Source organism: Sphaerodactylus townsendi, linkage group LG16, assembly GCF_021028975.2.
Source record: "Sphaerodactylus townsendi isolate TG3544 linkage group LG16, MPM_Stown_v2.3, whole genome shotgun sequence".
In the NCBI taxonomy this organism is placed as follows: domain Eukaryota; kingdom Metazoa; phylum Chordata; class Lepidosauria; order Squamata; family Sphaerodactylidae; genus Sphaerodactylus; species Sphaerodactylus townsendi.
Genome location: NC_059440.1, coordinates 24,474,741 through 24,494,335, shown reverse-complemented (window position 1 = coordinate 24,494,335; position 19,595 = coordinate 24,474,741). Strand labels below are relative to the sequence as shown.

The 19,595-nt window shown below is 48.9% G+C and overlaps 2 protein-coding genes across 2 annotated transcripts; one reads left to right on the top strand and one right to left on the bottom strand.

Annotated features, from left to right (window-relative positions):
* Positions 1 to 2,660: 2,660 nt before the first annotated feature.
* Positions 2,661 to 16,962, bottom strand: CCDC27 (coiled-coil domain containing 27). Its single transcript, XM_048519083.1, has 13 exons — positions 16,877 to 16,962; positions 16,099 to 16,301; positions 14,865 to 14,994; positions 14,169 to 14,297; positions 12,201 to 12,340; positions 10,605 to 10,784; positions 9,029 to 9,259; positions 8,047 to 8,269; positions 6,953 to 7,083; positions 6,442 to 6,519; positions 5,785 to 5,997; positions 4,056 to 4,160; positions 2,661 to 3,927 (listed from the first exon to the last, which is right to left on the bottom strand). The coding sequence occupies exons 2-13, from the start codon at positions 16,252 to 16,254 to the stop codon at positions 3,799 to 3,801; spliced, it is 1,845 nt and encodes a 614-aa protein (XP_048375040.1). The 5' UTR covers positions 16,255 to 16,301; positions 16,877 to 16,962; the 3' UTR covers positions 2,661 to 3,798.
* Positions 16,963 to 17,132: 170 nt separating this feature from the next.
* MRPS16 (mitochondrial ribosomal protein S16) lies at positions 17,133 to 19,466 on the top strand. The gene is made up of 3 exons (XM_048519086.1): positions 17,133 to 17,324; positions 17,919 to 18,179; positions 19,209 to 19,466. Exons 1-3 carry the CDS (start codon positions 17,312 to 17,314, stop codon positions 19,346 to 19,348), a joined length of 414 nt encoding a protein of 137 aa, XP_048375043.1. The 5' UTR covers positions 17,133 to 17,311; the 3' UTR covers positions 19,349 to 19,466.
* The last annotated feature ends 129 nt before the right edge of the window (positions 19,467 to 19,595 follow it).

Sequence of the window (19,595 nt, the reverse complement as noted above, 5' to 3'; positions counted from 1 at the left end):
AAGGGGCCTCAGTGTCACATTGGTGGAATTCGCACAGCACAAATATAACGTCTTTAGGACATTAGAAATAGAATTTTTGGGAAGAACTTTGCACAGCTCTCTTCCCCAAGATGAGTTCAGCCTGTTATATTACTTTCAACCTGGGGTTCTCTAAAATTGCCAAACCAGCGCTACGCCCCCCCCCCTCCCGCCCAACATGGATTGAAGACATTTCCTTCCTGCTGAGCGAACATCACTGGGCAGGAAATGCTTTATTTCTCCCGTCCAAACCTCTTGCTTTCTTTTCTGCCACTCACGCCCACCATTTTGGGTGCTGCAGGAGATTATCCATGAAGATTCCCCATGGAGGTTTCCCCTGCTTGTAGCTTATCCGTGTGTGATTTCACTGTAAAAAGGAGATGGATAAAGTTGGTTTTCCCTAGCGATCCCACGCACATGTCAGGCAGTGGTCGGAGATCTCCCGGGGATTAGAACTGATTTCAAAACTTACAGAGATCAGTTCACCTGGAGAAAATGGCTACTTTGGAAAATGGACTGTATGGCCACCCCAAATTCTGCTCCCCTTTCTGCTAGAAGTGGCATTCTCTCCAGAATATGCAGTAGGAATGCCTCTTCTAAGAAGAGGCTTTCTTGTGGATTTGCAAATACATTCAAAATAGTAAACCGCTGAAAAAGATCCACAACCCCATCAATTTAGATGCACCTTTTAAGCACTGCAAAATATGTGGATCAGTTGCTTCAATTGGTTAAGTGACTAAATATCGTGGCCACTCTAGAAATTAAGATCCAGGGGGGTCAAACAGGCCGTGCTAAAAATGCTGCTTCTGAGCAGCCCACCCACGCCTGTAGCGATCAGGAAGAATTCGGACAACAGCGGAGAATGAAATGTGGACAAAGTAGTAAAGAATTAAAGCACTTTAAGTTGTGATTTTTTAAAAAAACCACTTAGACTTTCAAAGGTAATGCAAATGCTTTTCCCCAGCAGTATTATTGTATATTACTGTATGTACACGTATGTATATGTTACTGGCAAATTTCCAAATTTTGGACGCATCGAGGTGTGCTGGGGCACAGCCTAGATGCGGCTATTTTCAGCAGGGCATGGGCTTGGAGACTTTACTGGGTCAAGATCCCCTTTACACTAGGTCAGGGGTAGGGAACCTGCGGCTCTCCAGATGTTCAGGAACTACAACTCCCATCAGCCCCTACCAGCATGGCCAATTGGCCATGCTGACAGAGGCTGATGGGAATTGTAGTTCCTGAACATCTGGAGAGCCGCAGGTTCCCTACCCCTGCACTAGGTAATGCAGGCATGGTCCCCCATGAAGACCACAATGGCAGGTGCAGACTGCCCAGGGGGACATATGGGATCAAATGTCCCCGGGCTGCAGCCATCTAGTCATGTAGGGGGTGGGAAATCCCCCCCACACCTCTCCTCTTTGCACCCAAGTCCATACACTGACTTCAAAAAAACATTGTTTGGTCGTGGTGGGGGAGGGTGGCCGCCCATGGGGGCGGGGGAGTGGAAAACTCAGATTTTGCGCCGGGCTGCATTTTTCCTAGATATACCTCTGCACCATGGTCTCATTTACTCTGCCTTTCATTTTTATTTGTCGGCTTTGAAACATCTGGAGGCAAACATGGTCTTAGCGGCATGTGCTAAAGATACATTAAACATGTTGAGGGAACAAGTGCAGAATCAGTGGTGATCTGTGGCGTGCAAGATAACAAGTCCAGATGCTGAACTTTTGGGCTTAGCTATCCCCTAAGAATTGGATCTGTCATTAAACCACAGGCGGGTGCACTGGACGTTGTACGCTGGCATTCTTTCATACTCTGGACATAGGGCCTTTCCCCACTTCTCCTGCTGCCGCCGTCGCTGTGCGCTGCTCTGAGCACGCGGCATCCCTGACGCGTGTCCAGCCGTCCCCACGACCCCGCACTCTGCGCGGGGTCATCCAAAGGCGCCGTTTTCGCCAGCGCCAGGGATGCCGCGCGCTGAGCGGGCGCAAGAGCGGCAGCGTCGGGGCGGCTGTGCTGTTGCCGCCCCTGACGTGGGGAGTGCAGTGGGACCCCGCGCTACTTGCGGAGAGTAGCGCGGGGCTTAAGGTAAGTGGGGAAAGGGCCTTGGTTTTGTCCTGATAAATGCTGCTGAAAATTCGGGATAGAATCAGAAGGGCAAGAAAAACGAATCGGAGCCGTGTGGCACCTTGGAAACAAACACAGCTGTATTTAAGCACAAACATACGGGGCTTAGAGCTTCAGATACCATGAACGGGTTTTTGCCCTTTCAATTTGCAGATGGGCTACAAGACATCCTTTTCTACAAATTAGTGGTCCATTAGTAGCCCTTAAGTGTATACATTGGCAATAAATGCAGACCAATGCTTGATATACCTTCTGAAGTGTGGACATATACAGAACAGGTCAAGAAAGAATCTAGCAATGTCCACTTTTTGGCGGGGGGGGGGGAAATGAATAGAAATGGGCAAAAAAAAAACAGAAAAGAAAACTAATCTGGAGGATCCGGGTTTGATTCCCTGCTCTGCTGCCTGAGCTGTGGAGGCTTATCTGGGGAATTCAGATTAGCCTATGCACTCCCACACCCGCCAGCTGGGTGACCTTGAGCTAGTCACAGCTTTTCAGAGCTCTCTCAGCCCCACCTACCTCACAAGGTGTTGTGAGGGGGGAAGGGCAAGGAGATTGCAAGCCCCTTTGAGTCCCCTACAGGAGAGAAAGGGGGGGGGGGGTATAAATCCAAACTCCTCCTTCTCCTCATTTCTCAGAGAGGTAGCCAGTAAAAATCCAGAAATCCTTGTTTCCCTTTCTGCATTTACCTTGATGTTTGGTCCCTACTCTGATTCTGGGCTTACTAAAAGAGAAGCTGGGAATTCAGGATAGCCTTTTAACATATTCACATGTGCAGCTCAACCAAGTCAAGTCATGAATTGTGTGATCTGTTTTGTTTTATTGTAATGATATCTTCGGGGGGGAAATGTGTTATTTTTATAGCTCTCTCTTTTTTTCCTTTTTGTAACACAATAAACGTATCTGAAATGTTGTTTGCATCTAAAAGTGAAATTAGGTGTGCACACGGCTTTTGTTTGTGTTCATTCAGCATAATCTAAACTAGGAGTTACTAAACATGGGGACCATGGTGCCTGCTAACACCTTTCCCCGGCACCCTCTGAGTGCTTTTAAAAAGTGGGTGTGGCCAGGTGAGGCTTTTGCCCTGCCCACTCACACCCTTAACCCTTTCATCTCCAACTAAAAACAGAGACTCGCTGTTGCCATTTAATCGAACACCACCTACGCTAAAAGTCAACCATCTTGTCTCACGTATGAAGGGAGACAGAAGGCGGAAGGGAATATGCAAACCTCAGAATGAATAGGACTTGTTCTAGCCACAAACAAACTGTAGTTTGTTCGTGATCTCCGAACGGAGTCCCATTAGTGTTTAGTTTCCCCACGTATTTTTCTAAGGGGTTGGATTTCTCTGGGTGGGGGAGAATCACCGCAAAGTCAACATTCTTTAATCCAGGGGTGTCCGACCCTTCCCGTCCAGATGCTCATGAATTACGATTCCCATCAGCCCCTGCCTACATAATGCTGGCAGGGGCTGATGGGGACTGTAGTCCATGAACATCTGAAGGCCAGCATTGGACACACCTGCTTTAATCAGAGCTGGAATCGGGAGGATTCTTCTGAAAAGAACAGGACCCCGCCTCAAAAACTGAATGAGAAGAAAAGCCTTTTTTTCATTCAGAAGTTCCATCAAAGACAAAAACACACACGGCCCTATTTGCTTGAGCTCTTTTTCTTCGAAGGAGAAGGTGGTGTCACCGTTTGTTCCATGCTCAGAGCTGGGAGTTTCACCCCCTTCTGCCGCAGCATTTGGTAGAATTCCAGACGGTCATTTATTATTTTCTGAAAAACAGATCCACGTAGAGAATCAAAGTTATGAACGGCAGGCCTCCCTTCTGTCCCCCATCCCAGGAGAGAGAGAGAGAGAGAAAATTATTCGCTGACTTCCCCGCTGCGCAGAACCTCTTTACCTGCAAGGCCTCCAACACCTCGTCGTCTCCAATTTCTGACTGGGGCAATTTGGTGCTGGGAGAACTGTAGGTAGCTTGGAGGATTTTGCTTCGAAACCTTTCAAACTTGCAACAGGAAAAGGAGAAGAAGAGAAAGAGTTGTAAGGAGACTCAAAGAGGCTTACAAACTCCTTTCCCTTTCCCCCTCACAACAAACACCCTGTGAGGTAGGTGGGGCTGAGAGAGAGCTCCAAAGAACTGTGACTCGCCCAAGGTCACCCAGCTGGCATGGGTTGGAGTGCACAAGCTAAACTAGTTCCCCAGATAAGCCTCCACAGCTCAAGCGGCAGAGCGGGGAATCAAACCCTGTTCTCCAGATTAGAGCGCACCTGCTCTCAATCACTACACCATGCTGGAGAGCAGAAAGAACTTTAGTTGAATTTGGGCATGATTCTTTTGATGGGAGACTGAGGAAGTGACGTCTTTAAGGATCAAAGAACCAAACTCGACTTTAGGTGTTTTGGAGAGTTGAGTCTGGTTTCCCAGAAGCCACACAGCATCTGCAAGAAATGCCATTTTAAAAATCAAAGGGGGGCCTCTATGGCTTGAAAGTGTGGCGTGGGGGAGGGGCCCTCTGCTTCCTTCCTGCCCTTTTCAGAAGCTGAAATGGCCCCGGAGGGCCAGCTTTGGAGAGGCATAAGCTTGGAATATTCCACTCACTGTTCTGAAGTTTCAATGCTTGAAAAAAAGTAATTGTTTCAATGCTTGAAAAAACACAAAGCGGTGGGGGGGTAAGATCACTTGGTTCTGCCACGCTGAGGGTCAAGTTAGAATCAGGCACTTTTAAGCAGCCAAATTCTCCTCTAAAATGGTGTCGGCATCCATGGGTTGGACAAAGGAACACACTGATGCCCAGTTTGGACCTTCATACCATGGAGAGGAATCGCTGGCTGATGATGGAAAAAGGCATGTCGTTTGCTTAATCTGTGTACTGAAATCGGCATCCAAGACTGAGGCTCCTGACGATTCGGGGTGAGAGTTGCCAACTTTGCCTTTGATAAGATTTACTCCTGAGCAATGGGAACCCTCCTCAGCGACTCTCCCGCTCCCACCTGGGCATGTTACAAAAATTATGACCTAGAAACTGAACAGGGACTAGAGAGAGAGAGCAAGAAAGGCAGTGATCCATTGAGCAGCCATGTTTAGATATTTGAAGGGATGTCATGTTGTTCTCTGCTTGTTTTCTGCTGCTCCAGAGACTAGGACCAGGAATGATGGGTTCAAGGTGCAGGAAAAGAGATTCCACCTAAACATCAGGGAAACCTTCCTGACAGTCAGGGCTGTTCAACAATGGAATGCACTACCTCAGAGTGCGGTGGAGTCTCCTTCTTTGGAGGATTTTAAAGAGAGGCTGGATGGCCATCTGTCAGGAGTGCTTTGATTGTGTGGTTCCTACATTGCAGGGGGGTTGGACTTGATGGCCCTTGGGGTCTCTTCCAATTCTATGATTCTATGAAAAGTCCCATGAAATAACCGCTTTAGGGGAAAAGGTTGGGCACAAACCTTTTTTGTGATCTTTCCCTGGGTCTCCCGGGGGATCCACAAACTTGCTCCACAGCAGCTGATGATTTACCCATCCAGGAGTTTATGAGCTACTTGTTCGAGACACTGACTTTTGGAATTGCCCCACCATTATCCCACCAGGAGCCACAGGGGGAGGAGGGGCACTGAGGTTGGGTGGGAAGGTTACCCTGGTGCCGACGGCCTCCAGCATGACCCTGGTTTGCTGCTCCACCCTCCGCAGGATGTCCAGCTGCCTCTGCAGCTCCTTCTGCTGGATCAGCTGCTTGCCGGTGTGGTGCTGGTTGATCACCAGCTGGGCCTGAAGCCGGTTGATATCAGCGTGCAGTTCATCAATCTGCTGGGTCTTCTCAGCCAGTTTGGACTCCAGGTCGGAGACCACCTGAGACAGGGAGGGGAAGAGGGAAGTGAGGGGCTGAGCCGGCTGAGGCATCCACAGGGTGGTCTATCCTGCAAGACACAGAAACTTGTCTTGAGTTAATGCAAAGTCCTGGGAAATAGGGGCAAGCAAGTCAAAGGTTTGCCAGTACTGGAAAACAGTCCTGGGAAACAGTTTGCCAGTCCTGGGAAACAGAGGCGAGCAAGTCAAAGGACATTGAGATGTCAGTGCTAGGATGTTGAAGGGCTCTTTCACCGTGAGGCTGAGTTGCAAACATCCACAGGAAGGACCATGGCAGATCAAGGAGGTGGAACAAGTTAACTCTCCTTCCGGCCCTGTGCAGCTTCTCTGATCGGTAGACATCCCACCTTTGCAGTAAAGGGAAACAGACTTGTACAGTCCAAGTGTCTGGCGGACGGCTGTGACTAGCGGGGCTCACCAGCTCACCTGCCGAAGTGCGTTATTTTCTCTTTCAATGGTGCCCATCATTTCTTCATGCTTCCTCTCCTCCCGCAGGTTGCAAAACTGAGAGAAAGGGTCCCCCATTAGAAAAAAAAAATTACCAATAATCTCGGCCGATGAAAAACAACAACCACAATAATGACACGTCACTGAGTTTTGCTTATTCTTGTCTTATTCATGAAGACGAGTTTTCCTTATAAGGATGACACATTTTTCTCTGTAATGGGGAAAAATGGCAGAGTGCAGGTTCAAACTCAGCTCTTCCAAAGTGACCCAGAAGGATTTTCAAACCAAGAGGCTACCAGAGGTGGTTTGCCATCGCCTGCCTCTGCGCCATGACCCTGGTGTCCCTTGGAGGTCCCCCATCCAAATACTAGCCAGGGCCAACCCTGCTTGGCTTCTGAGATCTGATGCGATCAGGCTAGCCTAGGGCTGTGAGGATCATTTACTGACATCCCAGCTTCCCCCCAGCTCAATGGGATGGGTGAGATGGTACCTTGGTAGTCATCGCTTCCAGCTGATTTCCTCGTTCCTGAAGCTCCTTCTGGAGCAAGCCCTGCTCTGCGTGGGCTCTGCGAAGCTGAGACTCCACAAAGGAGAGCTGCCTTTGCAAGGAAGAAATGGCACCTGGAAAAGCAGGAAGAAAACGGGTTCAGGGGAGCAACCTCTCCCCCAGACTGAGAAACTCAGAGGCCATTCTTACAAGCCGGCAAATCATTCTTAACAATCACAGCCGCACAAATTCAATGCTTCGAGATTAAGGCCAGCCACAAAAAAGGAGCTGGATGAATTCGTGCCCGAGGAGGTCTACCGGCAGCTACGCTATGTGGAACTTCCACCTTCAGGGGCAGTTTGGCTCCAACCACCAATTAATCTGGACAAATAAGATGGTAAGGAAGGCTGAAGCCTGCTTGCACTGAATGTGCTTGTGGGCCTGCTCGAGACATCGGGCTGGCCAAAGTGGGAAAACAGGACACCAGTCTACTCTAGACAGACCATTAGCCAGATCTAATAGGGCTTTTCTAACATGCACTATGGACTATTTCCCATTTATATAAAACATCATCAAACTAACTTTTTGGAAGATATAACAAGTGTCCAAAAGATCAACGCATATGTGATTGTGGCTTAGATCAGATAGACGATCTAAAGCATTATATCTTGCATTGTCCCATGTGTTCTCATATCCGGAATTTATATCTTAAAAACTCTTTAGAATTATCAGGTACCGAGGAGAATAAAGTGTGTTTTATAATGGCTGATGTCTTTGAGGATGTCACGCACAAGGTAGCCACGTTTATGTTTCTCTTGTCTAAACTTAAGATTGCAGGAAAAGTTGTAGTATAAAGGCTAAGTTATAATCTGCAATAATTGTACAAATTTCTTAGCTTTTAAGGTTCTGTTCTCTCGTTTGTTTATAAGATTTAGCTTTAAAATGTTTGCGTTTTAATTTGTAGATTTGTTATGGCCTTAATTTGAATTGTCTGTGGCCATCAAATAAAGATTGGTTGATTGATTGATTGATTGATTGATTGATTGATTGATTGATTGATTGATTGATTGATTGATTGGCTATTTCCCCTGTGGTACCGGATGCCACGTCGTAGTTGTTCTTCACTTTCTCCAGTTCGCTGTACAGTTCGTCATTCATTCTCTGGGACTCCTGGAGCTTGTGAAGGGTGGTTTCCTCTTCCCCTCCCGGTTCAGGTTCCAGCTCCTGCTCCACTTCTCCCACCAAAACCGCTCTGGATCCAAGGCTGCAGAGTACCTCTTCCCTGCTCTCCTCGTTTTCCTTTTGCTGCAGCTCTATGTACTGCAAATAGGAAGCAGCAAAGGACAACTTGGAAAAGCCATGACCGTGCATGATGGAGAAAGCCCCAAAAATGAACCAGAGGATTGGACCAGGGGGCAGGTGCCTGTTCAAGAAGCTGGGGCTAAGGAAGTAAAATTCCCTAAACCAAAAGGCTTGGACAACAGCCGATTGTGCACAAGGTGTCTGGTGCATGATGTCTGTCACAACAAGATTTCTTGTATGGACATATTTTCTCAAGCCCTGCTTTCACTTCCCATTCTCTCAGTGGCAAACATGACTGCTTCTAGCATGACTTTTAATTTGCTTCACCACCAGAGGGGCAGGTTTGAAAGTGAGCACAGCTTTGCCCCAAACATGTTCCCTCCACCCACGGCCAGTCTACCTAACTCCACCCTTCCCGCTACCTTGCACGGTCGTCTGCGCCTTCCCTCTCTCCCCTCCCCTTCCATGTTGCTGATTTCTTCTCTAAATCCTCTAAATGCTCATATTGAGATATCGATGTCTCAATATAATAACAATAACAACAGAGAGGGCTTTCCCTCTCTGCAGGGTCTCTTTTTGGCTTCGGAAAAGCCCAAGACACAGTGCCTCGGGCTTGCAAAGAAAACTCGTGGCAAAATATGTTCCTCTACTTACCCTGTCCTGAGGACACTCGGTTTAGAAGATCCTGATGCTTTGCTAAAGAAAAGGCAGAATGCTACCTTGGAGAGAGAGGACTTGGACTGTTCACGAACATTCTTCCCGGTGGTTTGCGCTCACCTCTTTTTCGAGCTCCTCCAGCTCTTCCTGGTTCCTCAACAGCGTTTCAGACAGGATGTTCACCTTGTGGCCCAGTGCTTTGTCCGACTGGGCTAACTCGAATTTAAAGTGCTCTATCTCTTGTCTAAACTCATCTGGGACGTTCGTTTGCCCTGAGAGGGCTGGCGACAACCAGCCTCTCCGAGGCGCTCTTTCTTCAAACGCTTCTTCCTTGGCTTCTTTGGCCATTTCCTAAGAGGAAGGATTGGGAGCAGGCAAAAGTCAGAGAATATCCCCAAACCCCCTAACAGAAGCAACAGGGCGTAGGCCACAGCCTGCTCACACACCAAGGGAAGACGCAAACTTTGGCCGTTTTCTGAAGACACTTCAGTTCTCCCTCATCAAGGGAAGTGGCTGTCCAACTCCCCGTTCAGACAATTAACTCGCTTGACGGGTTCAAGGATTTTATTGATGACAGGGGAGTAACAGCAAAAGACAGTTCTGGTGAGAAGGCGCCAAAACTGTTGATAATATGTGGCAGCAATCCCCCCTCCCCATTTGAACCAAGACAGTAGAAAGAGTCCAGTCTGAGAACTCGTCTCAGCCGCAGAGCTCCGAGGACAGAGAAACTGACAAGCACCTGCAAAAGCAAAAGCTCTCCAAGCAGTTCCCCCTCTCAGTAAATGGCATCCTGGCAGTGGCACAACGTGGCGGAAGCCGTGTCTTGATTGTTGGGATTAGCAAGATGGTGGGCAAGGCCTCCAAGACATGAGAAAACCATTCCTCTACTGAGAAACATGTGGAGATGGTACCTGGAATTGGCCAGTCCAACACTGAAGGAGGGGGTGGCTCAGCGATAGAGTATTCACTTGGTATGAGGAAGCAGGGCATAGTTTTCTAAAACAGTGTCCAGGGTTCACCCTGGCCGCCACTCCCCCCCCCCCCCGATGCCCTCTGTGGAGTTGGGGTCGGGGTGCAGTCAGTCATCAGTCAGTCATCCTCGAACTCCACAAGGAGCTTGGGGGCGGGGCCAGCCCCACTGGCCAGCATTTAGCTGTGCCCCTGCCCTGAACTCCATGGGGAGTTTGGGGCTGGGGCACAGTTGCAAGGGGAGGGTGCGGCCCTGCAATGCACGCCCCCCCCAGAAGAGGCACCCAGGGCTCTAGCCCCCTCGGCACCACCTTGCTACACCAGTGTGCAGAAGTTCCCAGGTTTAATCCCTGATGTCTCCTGTTAAAGGATTTGGCCGTAAATAATGTGAAATGCCTCGATCTGAGACCTCGAGCAGCAGCTGCCAATCTGAATAGGCAAGATTCACCCTGATGGACTGATGGTCAGATTCGCTATAAGGCAGCTTCATGGGTGATCATAGGCGCGTTTCCCAACATCCTAACTGGAACTGACCCAAACTCAACAAAGTTTTCAAGAAGCCCCCTGGGGCCCCAGGCAAATCCTAAAACCAAAACTTGTGCAATCTTTTCCCCCCACCCCCAGTTCCTTAGGGCCGACCAAAATAGAAGTGTTGGCCAGCCTGAACTCTTCCATTCCCTCGGGATTCAGATGGGTGATTTCAAAAAGCCCACAGGATCTGGCCGACCTTCACTTTGGGGGCCACCTTTTGGTCGAGGATGCCGCCCTTCTGGAGCAGTTCCAGCTGCCCCTGTATGTTGTCAGCTTCCTCCCGGAGGACGGAGATCAGCTCGTCCTTCCGGACGCACTCCGCCTCGCAATTGGAGAGACGGTTCAGCTCCGACCCAAGCTGCTGGAGAAGTTGATCCTGGGAAGAGAAGAAAAGAAACCCAGTCAAGGCTGAGGAGGGGTTTTTCTTGTGTGCTGAGTCCCCTGCTGGGAAATTAATTCCCAACGGCGCAGTGGCCTCATTTGGATCATGACCCGCACTGAGCCCGACGTGGGCCCACCCTGCCACCAACAGCCCATCCGGAACACTGAAGCCTGGCCCTACCTCGGTGTGGTGAGCTGCAAGAAGGGCAGGATATAAATATAACAAAATAATAATAATTTTTGTATCACCGCTTAACTGAGCAGGGGCTTGATGGAATGAGTTCCCTGGCCACCCTATCTGCACTAGCACACTGCGCATGAGGATTCCAAGTGTCCCTTCATGCACTGGTATGCTCCCCGCCCGCCACGACAAGTGTTCAGATTTGGACAACGGATACTCCTGCACCAATCAGAACTGTCACCCCTTGTAAAAATGTCTGCACTCGGGCAGATAGTTGAAGGAAGGAAGAGGGGGTCGAATGGTGGATAGGTTAAAAAATCTGGGAGGTGAATCCCTACACTGTTCTATGGGTGACTAGGGGACAGCTACACCCACAGCGCTCAGCACAGGGTTGTTGTGGAGATACAATGGGAAAAAAGAGCCATCATGCAGTTTTCGGGATGTAGAATGGTATAGTACAGCCCAATCTCATCAGATCTCAGAAGCTAAGCGGGGTCGGCATTTGAAAGGGAGACACACACACACACACCCCGCCCCAAGAAAGACTCTGCAGAGGAAGACAATACCTTTGCTCAGTCACTTTGCGTTGTGATGGCACTTCACACACACACACACACACACACACACACACACACTTTCAGTTCCTTAGAACATAAGAACATAAGAACAAGCCAGCTGGATCAGACCAGAGTCCATCTAGTCCAGCTCTCTGCTACTCGCAGTGGCCCACCAGGTGCCTTTGGGAGCTCACATGCAGGATGTGAACGCAATGGCCTTCTGCTACTGTTGCTCCCGATCACCTGGTCTGTTAAGACATTTGCAATCTCGGATCAAAGAGGATCAAGATTGGTAGCCATAAATCGACTTCTCCTCCATAAATCTGTCCAAGCCCCTTTTAAAGCTATCCAGGTGAGTGGCCGTCACCACCTCCTGTGGCAGCATATTCCAAACACCGATCACACGTTGCGTGAAGAAGTGTTTCCTTTTATTAGTCCTAATTCTTCCCCCCAGCATTTTCAATGCATTTTCAGAAGAGGGACGGCTTACAAATTGACTAGATGCATATGATTTTTTTGTGCTTCCAGTGCAGAATGGAGATTCGAATCTGGGTCCCATAGATCTTAGTGCAATGCCCTAATCGCAACACCATGCTTCCCAGGGCTGCCCTGTGAGCATTGTAGGTCCCCGTCCTTCTCTTTCCTTCCGCCGCTTTCCCACACGCATCCTTACCTTCTCCTGGAGCACAGAGACGTACCACGGAACTTTGGCCGGAGACTGGATTCTGACTTGGGGATGGTAAACCGAGAGTTCGGTAACGTTTTTCAGGTTCTGCAGCCCATCCATGCTTTGGCTGTATGTGGCTGGGACAGCTGGGTGTGCAAGGTGGGAAAGGGGAGGAAGAAATTACTAACCGGGTACCAGAACTGTGGTGGAGACGCACAAGGGAGAGGACACGACTTCACAGCAAGGGCACGGTTTGCATGCAGGAAGTCGAACTCTGGTGCTTCCTGTCTGCAGGAGATCCTGGGATAAATACTGGGCTACCTGCCCCAGAGTTCCTGGGATGATGCAGAGCAGATTCATGACAGATGCTTGGTTGTAGCAGGTGAATTCCCACCCTCAATTACCCCACTCTTGATCAGCAGGAGAAAAATGACATGGAGCTTTTTTCACACATGACAACAGCAAGAATATTACATGTGCAGAAATGGAAAACCCCAGATGAACCTACAAAGGAAGAATGGCAGAAGTACTAGAGATGGCTGAGACAGCCAAGCTAGCTTGCACGGAATGGGGGGGGGGGGGGAAGAGCTGATGAACTAAAGCTGGAGTGAACTAAAGACTGGCATCAATTGGCTGACACCAAGTTCACACCTGCCCTTGCTGCTATTTGTATGTTAATGGGCCATTCCATTTCAATTGCTGTGATTGTAACCTAGTGAAGTATGCCTCCCTCATTCCTCCCCTCCCCCCCCCATCCTTGAATCCTGAAACACATCACAATACTGGTCTAAATACTGTGCTTCTCTTATTCATCCTATTGTGGGGAAAGGGGGGAGGGGGTTGTGTCCTGCTTGTTCCACAAGTTCCTATGAGGCCAAGGAAGCCTACCTTGCAGGGGTAGCCACAGCAGGGGGCGCTCACATTTTGTTTACAGGGTGGTTTGCCATTGCCTTCCCCAGCTGGCTACCCCTTACCCCCTGAAAGCTAGGTACTCCTGAAACACATCACAATACTGGTCTAAATACTGTGCTTCTCTTATTCATCCTATTGTGGCGAAAGGGGGAGGGGGTTGTGTCCTGCTTGTTCCACAAGTTCCTATGAGGCCAAGGAAGCCTACCTTGCAGGGGTAGCCACAGCAGGGGGCGCTCACACTTTGTTTACAGGGTGGTTTGCCATTGCCTTCCCCAGTTGGCTACCCCTTACCCTCTGAAAGCTAGGTACTCATTTTACCGACTCTAAAGAATACTAGGGGTGTCACTCAAAGGCAGGCAAATGGCAAACCACCTTTGAAGGATGGAAGGCTGACTACCTGAAACTGTCAAACCTGGCTCCCGCCCAGACTGGCATCAATTGGCTGACACCAAGTTCACACCTGCCCTTGCTGCTATCTGTATGTTAATGGGCCATTCCATTTCAATTGCTGTGCTTGTAACCTAGTGAAGTATGCCTCCCTCATTCCTCCCCTCCCCCACCCCATCCTTGAATCCTGAAACACATCACAATACTGGTCTAAATACTGTGCTTCTCTTATTCATCCTATTGTGGGGAAAGGGGGGAGGGGGAGTTGGAGTAAGCGGGGAAACGTGAATAAATACGCAGGCTGCAAAAGCAGGTAGCTTGGAGATATATGCTGGTCCCCCAGCTCTGGCTTCTTGAAGCTAAGGTCCTGACACAGTTCAATAAAGCTCTTAAGCCTTTCCTGAGTCTCAGTTATTGACCGGAGCAACAGAGCCTCACAGACACCAACTTTCATCAGGATCAAACTCAGGTTGTGCGCAGAGCAATGGCCGCAGTGCTTTTGGAACAGATGAATCCAAAACGGACGAATTCCTTTAAATGGAACATCCTCTGGCTGAGGGTGGGCACCTCTGCGGTGGGAGGTGGGAGATTCCCTTGCCGACCCAGGACCCGCCCAGCCTTTGGGTTAACAAAAAGCACACCTGAAAAGCCCTGCTGTGGGACATCCACACTTACTCCGATAGCCAAAACTGATGGGTTCTGAATAGGAAAAGTCCGCATTCAAGTCATCCAAGGACAACTGGGAAGACAACGCCATGGTGCTCAGGTTACTGAGTGGTCGACTCGATTTTGGGAAAGGGCTGTCTTTAGGTTGGGAGAAAAAAAGTTGGTCAGAGAAGCTCCCAACAGCAGCTTCCCGGCTTCCCACAAACCGTGCAAAACTGAACTATTCACGAGGGCTTTCATGCGCAGGTAATAGTAACTGAGAGGAGGAGAAGGAGGAGTTTGGATTTATATCCCCCCTTTCTCTTCTGTAAGGAGACTCAAAGGGGCTTACAATCTCCTTTCCCTCCATTCCCCCCCCAAAACAAACACCCTGTGAGGTGGGGGGGGGGGGCTGAGAGAGCTCCGAAGAACTGTGACTAGCCCAAGGTCACCCAGCTGGCATGTGATGGAGTGAACAAGCTAGTCTGGTTCACCAGATAAGCCTCCACAGCTCAAGTGGCAGAGCGGGGAATCAAACCTGGTTCTCTAGGTTAGAGTGCATCTGCTCTTAGCCACTACACACCATGCTGGTCCTCAGAGAGAAAGCGAGACAGAGTCACTCAGCAAATTTCCTGAATCTCGGCTTCACGTCTCCCCTGCCTCAGTCTGCGGCTCTAACCACTTCACACCGCCCATCAACAACTTCTCTCTCGTGAGTCGCCTTACCAAGTGCAGATGTCGAAGTTGCCATATGGCTGTACTTTGGGCAGCCGGGCCGCATGAGGAAACCTTTCTGCAAGTTCTCCACTTCAGTCATGTAGCCCTCCAGTAAGGGAGTCATGTTTTGTTGTGTAACCTGAGACAGACAGCAGAATTTATTTATTTATTTATTTATTTATTTATTTATTTATTTATTAAATTTATATACCGCCCGATCCCCGAAGGGCTCCGGGCGGTGGACAACAATATCCAAACATCAATAGGAGCAATCACAAAAATATAAATACACAGGCTCCATCATAGAATAACTTAAAACTCATAAAAACAGCGAACCCACAATACATAGTAACATGCTACCAGAATAATAATAAGAGCACAATAAGAGGTGTCCCATCGGGCAATTTAAAAACCTACTTCCCCATAATGTGAGGCCCCTCAATAATATGATGGGGCCCTGATGGGACCGCCCCAGGCGCAGGGCAATGAAGGGGGGGGCCAATCAGCAGCTAGACACTCCAAAGGCCCGGTGAAACAACACAGTCTTACAGGCCCTGCGGAACTCACCCAAGTCCCGCAGGGCCCGGACAGATGGAGGAAGGGTGTTCCACCAGGCCGGGGCCAGTGCCGTAAAGGTCCTGGCCCGCGTGGAGGCCAGCCGCATCATAGAGGGGCCGGGGACCACCAGTAGGTTGGCCTCTGCAGAACGCAGAGGCCGAGTTGGAACATATGGGGTGATGCGGTCCCGAAGGTACGAGGACAAAAAAGGTATGTTACACTACTACCCAAATCTATACTTTTTTTTTAGTGCACATTATAACTGACGCAGAGCCTACGGACAGCGAGTGAAAATCTTCTGGGGATCCCTGGCCTGAAAGATATCCAGTTAGCCTCAACCAGGGTCAGGGCTTTTTCTGTCCTGGCCCCAACCTGGTAGAACACTCGCCTATGGAACCCGGGCCCCCTGCGGGATCTGATGTTCTGTAGGGCATGTGAGACAGAGCTGCTCCACCAGGTGGAAGCTACTGCGGTTCTCCTTGGCCTCCCTTCTCCTTTACTCTTTCCTTTTCTTTCCCGCCTTTTCCTTCCTGTACATTGTTAGTCTAATCACCATGGGTTCCAGGTTGGGTTTTTTCATTTTTTTTAATAAACATAAATATTTATTGTGAAATACTGCAAGTACCTGAGCCCATGAGAAGGGCAGCATTTGAGACTAACTACATAAATTAAAGGAATAAAACACCTGTTTCTTGTAATACTGCTGGATCACTTGGGACGCTCTGCTCGGGTTGGTCTTGCTGCTGGCGGGAGGGTTCCACACGCGGGTCTGCGGCTTCCGGTCGATCACCTCCCGCAGCTCGCTGAAGCCTTTCGTCATTAGGTTGAACTGTTTCTCCATTGCTGCAGCCTCTTCTCTGCTCTCGGAACCACAAGAGAAGGAAAGAGCTGTAAGGATAATAATATTTAATAATAATAATTGTAATGAAAGGCCAACAACCAGCTAAAGAACTGGCAGCTGTGAAATCAACCAGAATAACTGTCTGCTAATGGCATGGGCCGCTGGTTGTTAATGATGTGTTCAGCCAGTTTGAGCTGAGAGCCATATTTTAATGTTCTAAGCTTGCTGTAACCCGCCTAGAGCCCTTCAGGGATTGGGTAGAATATAAATCCAATAAATAAATAAATGAACCCTAGGGTCATGCTGCTGTGTGATGTGTGTAATTTTGTGTAATTTAAAATTTTATCTTAATTTTAATTTAAAATGTAATTTTAGGGGGCTTTTTTAACAGGGAGGAATTGGTTTGGGGGCATATGTGGAGGGGGCAGCATTTCAAATCCAGCCCCCCCCCCCCGACCTAAGAACTACCAAAGATAAATTGCCACCTCATTGAGGACTAGTTTCCTGCCTCTACCACCAAAATAGGACGCTAAAACCATAAACCCCGCCCATGGGGCGTGGCTACGATGGAGGGGCGTGGCTAGCAAGCACATTACGGGGCATGACAAAAACCGAGACTCACCTCCAGGCGTGCCGGCTTTCCTTTCGCCCACAGCCCCGTCTCTCTTCGCTTCGGCCTCGGGCTCTTCCTCGCTGCCTTCGTCCCACCTTGTCAGCGCGGCAATCCCTGGCTTTGCCCTGCCCGCGCGGTTGCTGAGCAACGCGACGCCGCGACAAAGCCAGGACTACAGTTCCCGTCATGCCTCTGTGACTAGAGAGGCGCCTGCGCGAGAGTACCGATGCGTCAAAGAGCGCCGTTCCATGCCTGCTGTGCGCATGCGCCCTTGGTAGAGCTGGGGATTTTCACCTTGGTGCATGGCTCTTGGAGCTCGTTAAGATCGGGGTGGGTGGGTGGGTGGGTGGTGGATTTACAAGCACGTGTAACAAACGAGACGACTTTGTGCTTCTTTGAGGATCTGATTCTTGCTTTTCTTCTCTTTCCCAGCCAAAAGCCATCATGGTTCACCTTGGTAAGTGTGATGGGAGAGCCTTTTGGAACATTATTTTTATTTTTCGTAGGGTAACATAGTTTGCTTTTATTAAACTGCCTAACCGGTAGGGTAACTTGACTGAGGAAATAGATCTTTAACATAGAGGCTCAGTAGTCTGCAGATGCAGTTAGGATTTGTAGGCTTTGAAATGGCTGTTTGGAAAAAGCAGTATACTTAGATAAAAGGCTTGTGCACTATAGTAAAATGTCTAAGCACCGTGGTGACCTGGGATCTGTCCAGCCGTGGGCTAGGCTGTCCCAGGAAGCTTATGGCAAGCAAGGATGTACACCTAGGCCCCCTCCACAAATGCGGAATAATGTGCTTTCAATCCACTTTCACAATTGTTTGCAGGTGGATTTTGCACAGTAAAATCCAGCTGCAAAGTGCATTGAAAGTGGTTTGAAAGAGCATTATTCTGCATGTGTCCTAGTCCATCACTAATAATAACACCATAGTAGTCTCTGAGGATGCACTTGCCCTCCACAGATGTACCTAATCCCTCTTCAAACTTAGGTGCAGAAAGAGATGTTCTGGTAAAGAGTGTCACCGTTGTGTCTCTGCTATCTCCCGCAGGGCAGTACCTCATGAAACACTACCACAAGTCTCATCTCGTTATCCGCTTTGCCCTCGGTGGCTGTGCCAACAGGCCTTACTACCGCATTGTGGTTGCGCAGAACAAGCGGGCCCGTGATGGCAAGTACGTGGAGCAGCTTGGCTGCTATGATCCACTCCCAAATGACCATGATGAGAAAATTGTTGGCTTGAACTTCGAGCGAGTTAAATACTGGATCGGCTGTGGGGCCCAGTACAGCAAGCCTCTTCAAAAACTTCTCGGTAAGCCAGCCTATTTTTCTTTGCTTTTTGAGGCTTATTGCTGAAACCCAGTGAACTCTGACAAGAACTGTGCAGTAGTTATCACATTTTTATCTTCCTTTCTCCAGAGAACTCAAGGCAGAGGGCATGGGTTGGCCTTTCCCATTTTATGTTCACAACAACCCTATGAGGTGGACAAAGTAACTGGCTCAAAGTCATCCAGTTAACTGAATGCTTGAATGAGAATTTTGAACTCAGCTTTCTGATCTACCCACAGACTTGAGTTGCAAAGTGGTTTGTAATTAAATGCCATATTAACTACATCTTAATGCCTCTGTACTGCTATAGCCCATTCCCCAAGTTGGATCATTGGTCCATCTAACTCTACATTGAATACTGTGAGTGACCGCTCTCCAAAGCCTCAGGCTGAGACAGATATTTCCTTTGCCTTCCTGTCTAAAATACTTTAAGTAGAGATGCTGGCGATTCCATTGGAAGATGACAATTCCATTTGGAAGATGAGTATGTGTCTATGTGGTTTCATGCTCTGCCACCAGCTGATAATTTTACCCAGGTTGGCTTCCACTGACCCTTTACCAGGTGTAACTTCTAAACTAATCTCCACTTCTGCCCCACTCCCGAAATTCAGTCATTGTGTCCAGTTGCTTCATCTGTAAAGGAGTACCAGTGAGACCCTCTGTCCCTGAGAGCCAGTGCTGTGTAGTGGTTAAGAGCAGGTGGATTCTAATCTGGAGAACTGGGTTTGATTCCCCACACCTCCACCTGAGTGGCAGAGGTTTATCTGGTGAACCAGATGTGTTTCCGTACTCCTACATTCCTGCTGGGGGACCGTGGGCTAGTCACAGTTCTTTCAGAACTCTCTCTCAGCCCCACCTACCTCACAAGGTGTCTGTTGTGGGGAGAGGAAGGGAAAGGAGCTTGTAGGCCACCTTGAGTCTCCTTACAGGAGAGACAGGTGGGGTATAAATCCAAATTCTTCTTCTACCCTTTCCTGGCACTACAACTGAGCCCCTTTTTTCATCATCCTAGGACTCTGTGGATTCCTCCCCCTGCATCCCATGACTGTCACAAATGCAGAACGGATCAAAAGGCAGCGAGCTCGAGAGGCTGCTTCAGTTACTGAGGCTGCTTCAGTTGCTGGGGAAGAGAAGACGGCTGCAAAAGAGTGAAGGCCAACTGGAGAACAGACTGTGTTGATTCCTTCAAGGACTTTTTCTCATGACCAGCAAGTGCATAGAAGCAACTTGAATTCCCAAGATTAATTAAAACTTCTTTCTGTGCACCATTCATGAACCTCCTTTGCTGTTCTTCTGGACGCTGAGGGTGTGTCAAACTTTTAAGAAGGGAGAGGACTAGAATGTTATGCTGCATGTTGGATATACTCCTTAGGCCTCTAGATGAATAAGGTTGTGCCTG

What these genes read in the sequence shown, in the direction of transcription:
- CCDC27 (XM_048519083.1), bottom strand. Translation starts at nt 16,254, where the DNA reads ATGGAGAAACAGTTCAACCTAATGACGAAAGGCTTCAGCGAGCTGCGG. An exon ending in CATCAGTTTTGGCTATCGGA is followed by an intron (nt 12,341 to 14,168) that starts GTAAGTGTGGAT and finishes TTGCACACCCAG; the next exon opens with CTGTCCCAGCCACATACAGC. An exon ending in TCTCTGTGCTCCAGGAGAAG is followed by an intron (nt 10,785 to 12,200) that starts GTAAGGATGCGT and finishes TTCTCTTCCCAG; the next exon opens with GATCAACTTCTCCAGCAGCT.
- MRPS16 (XM_048519086.1), top strand. An exon ending in GCCTCTTCAAAAACTTCTCG is followed by an intron (nt 18,180 to 19,208) that starts GTAAGCCAGCCT and finishes TCATCATCCTAG; the next exon opens with GACTCTGTGGATTCCTCCCC.